General features: G+C 48.1%; 2 protein-coding genes across 2 annotated transcripts, besides 4 other annotated features; both read right to left on the bottom strand.

The window, feature by feature from the left end:
- Positions 1 to 2,193: a sequence feature (heterozygous, non-Esmeraldo-like haplotype).
- Positions 771 to 803: a sequence feature (A-rich).
- Positions 836 to 1,495, bottom strand: Tc00.1047053504259.10 (hypothetical protein, conserved; the record flags this gene model as incomplete). Its single annotated transcript, XM_797820.1, has 1 exon — positions 836 to 1,495. The coding sequence occupies one exon, from the start codon at positions 1,493 to 1,495 to the stop codon at positions 836 to 838; it is 660 nt and encodes a 219-aa protein (XP_802913.1).
- Positions 2,194 to 2,431: a sequence feature (areas merged during assembly that could not be assigned to a particular haplotype. This can correspond to areas where the two haplotypes were merged or to regions with more than two copies in the genome that were merged during assembly.).
- Tc00.1047053504259.19 (hypothetical protein, conserved) lies at positions 2,353 to 3,190 on the bottom strand (the record flags this gene model as incomplete). The annotated part of the gene is made up of 1 exon (XM_797821.1): positions 2,353 to 3,190. A coding segment is annotated over one exon (838 nt), but the record flags the coding sequence as incomplete, so codon positions are not given.
- Positions 2,432 to 3,190: a sequence feature (heterozygous, non-Esmeraldo-like haplotype).

Genomic DNA, 3,190 nt, shown 5'->3' on the forward strand with positions numbered 1-3,190 from the left:
GCAGTGGCGCCTTAAGAAAAAAAAAAGGAGAAAGTGGGGTCACAATATACAAACAAACACACACACAAAAAAAGAAAAGGCCTCTTCAGTACAAAACTGTTAGAAACATCTCAAAAGCCGCCTGCCCACCATCAGTCTCGGAAGGAGCACAAAGGGGCGGGTGGAAATAAAAGAAGAGACGTAAAGAGACACCGAATACACACGCACACACACACAAAGAGAGAAAGAGAGAGAATAGCAATAGGATTTTTGCCAAAAACATCGTCACAGACACAAACATTCCTCCCCTCTTGTCGTGTTCTCAAGAACAACTGGCCCACGGAGGAGGTGCGTGCATTGACCAGGAGTCCCCACATCATTGACGACGCTCACAGATCTCCATTTCTCCCAGGAGCGATCGAACATGGCATCTTACATCCCTTTTAGGCAAACAAGGAAAGTCAAACTAAATAAAGAGCTAAAATTGATATAAATTTATCAATGGAAAAATTTATTATATCACACTCCACAAAAACACCTACAAACGCGCACACACATTCCCTCTAGTCTCTGGTATATATAAAAAAAAAGCAATGTGGCTCTTTGTCATTCATACATCCTCGGAGGTTCGTAGTAAAAGCAAAGACCGTTTTATTTTTCTCCCCCTCCACTTCCCCTTTTTTTCTTCCCAGCGCCATACAGAGGCATGGTAGTTCTCATTCCCGCACTGTCTGTAAATGGCAGCGCCACCACCATCGCCTGCAAAGATTTGCATGGCCCCATCATTACCCAAGAAAAAAGAAAAAAAAAAGAGAAAAAAGGAATGCACCGATAGGAAAATTAAAGGCAGTGCGTTTCATTCCTTTTTTTCCTCCTCCTCGCTCACTGCCAATTCTTGGGGTCTTCCACAGTAATTTGATGTCGGTTCCACGGAATTGTTCTTGCTGAAATAAACGGACGAGCCGTAGACGGCCGCCGATGGTCGCCGCACGTAAAGCTTCCGCACCGAATTGGTTGAGGTGTCGTAAATTTCCTTCGGCAGGCGAAACGTACGCGGTTGGCTGGGCTGCGGGAGCAAATTCGTGCCTCCCTCGCCACTCTGCGGAACTCGCACTTCGTCGCTCTCGCCACGGAGGGCGACGGCATCAACTGTTAAATCCCCTTCATCCCCCTCTTTCGTGGCCGAAAGGAGGCTTGAAGACGACAACGAGCGCACACGCGTCAAAATGACACTCGCGTTTTCAAGAATACTGCGGTTGTCCTCTCCGACCAGCAGCGCCCCTTCCACATCCCCGCCGGTGACGTTTTGTGGCACCGCCTCCACTTCGGGATAATGCCGTCTTCTTCTGGACTCTGTGGCTGCCATCCTGCGTCTCCTCCAAAAGACGCTCCATACGATGCATAAGATCATGAAGAGTACAGCAACGACAAAAATGCCACCAAGCAAAATGGCCATTGCAGTGTCGCTGCCTCTTTCTGTATTTTCCGAGGGAGGGTCGCTAGTAGGCAAGTTCATTCCCTACAAATCGTGGAGGAAAGGAAGATACACGCCCCACTGCCACTTTTCTCTTTTCTTCCTTGCCGTCGGGCACAGCCTGAATGACCGACACAACACACACAAATACAGTTGCGTGTTGACAACACCAGCCGCCAGAGAAGGGCGTGGAAAAAGAAAAAGAAAAAATATATATATAAAAGGTAGACACAACCACAAAATCAATGGGCACGAAAAGCAGCAGTTCTTTCACTCCACCCACAACCGGTGGCCAAAAACCCCCTCTCAAACTCCACTTCTCTCCCTTTATTCTATTTTTCTCACCATCCTGCAGACATGCACCTCATTTTTTCCATTTTTTCCCTTCCTGCCCCTCCCCTCGACTCTTTCAAGCACGTGGAATATTCAATGCCCCCCCTTTCTTTTTATCCCGTTGTCATGTGTTCTCCTCTTCTGCAACAGCCACCCAACCATCCCTCCTCTCTCTTCATTATAACAACTCCCACGGGTCAATTAAACCTCTCGCCATGCGGAGAGAACAAGAAAAGAAAAAGAAAAGAGGGAAGAGGCGTAAAAAATAAACGTCCAAACAACAACAACAAAAAAAAAAAGCAAGCAGGAACAAAAGGCTAAATGTCATGCGTGAAGAATTAATGTGCAAAAAAAAACAATATTAAAAAAGAAGTATGTTTTTTTCGCATTTTTAGACCTTCAGCTGTTATATATTCTCTTTTGTGTCCGTGGGGTTTACTTTTTCTCAGGTCCGATGATTTCCTCTCATTTCCCTCTGGGCGTCATTCAACTCAAAGCACGCCGCGAATTGTTTAAGTTTCTTCTCCGTCCGGTTGTCCCCCACCGCCTCTTTTTGTTAGTCTCCTTTACAAACTTCCCAGAATGTGGCCAAAGGCGGCGTTATTGCCATGCTCCTCCCTGAAGTACTCGCGAAGCTGGGGTTGGCTGCGCAATGCCTGAATGAGCACCTTCTCCGGCAGGTTAACAAGAAAGCTGCTGCACTCCCGGTAGTGCTCCTCTGCAAACAACAAGACACCACGCCAGAGCTTCGTGTCCTTCTCCCATGTGGCATCCTTCGCAAGCGGCAAAAGCACCACATGATGGACAAAGCGAACAAGGTCCGCGTGTGGCCGTTGGGCGTGGATTTTGCAAGCAAGGATCAAAGTTACCATCAGCTGCGGGGGAACAGACGACACATTGCTAATAATACCGCTTCTGCCGCTGCCGCTTCCACCAACACCGCCAAGTTGTTGCATCACTTGACGCACCGCGCTCTTAATTTCCTCGGGTCCGTACAAAAACTCCGTCGTGGTGCCATCAAAGGTTCGTGTAAGTTTCAACAGCACGGCAATGACCCTTTTCGTCGTGAACGGACTAATGGTAAGATATTCTGCTATTGGCTTCGTTCCTGCAGCCTCCTCTGTAGCTGCCGTGGAAGAAAGGCCGGCACCCAAAATACCGCGTAATTCTTCTCGTCCCGCGCTTGCAGACAACGTGGAATTTTTGCCCGCCGCCACTTGAGAATCCGCTGCATTTGACTCGTGTGAGGCGGAGTGCAAGTAGACAAGAAGGTCTGTTCGTGAAAGACCACGAGCAATACCATCGGAGAAGTGCACGGGCGAACGCACAAGAACTTCTCTCACAACGTCTCGAATAAATGCGTCCAGTTCTTCACTATTCATTCGTGTTACTTCTGCAGTCGCA

Source organism: Trypanosoma cruzi, genomic scaffold, assembly GCF_000209065.1.
Source record: "Trypanosoma cruzi strain CL Brener 1047053516811 genomic scaffold, whole genome shotgun sequence".
In the NCBI taxonomy this organism is placed as follows: domain Eukaryota; phylum Euglenozoa; class Kinetoplastea; order Trypanosomatida; family Trypanosomatidae; genus Trypanosoma; species Trypanosoma cruzi.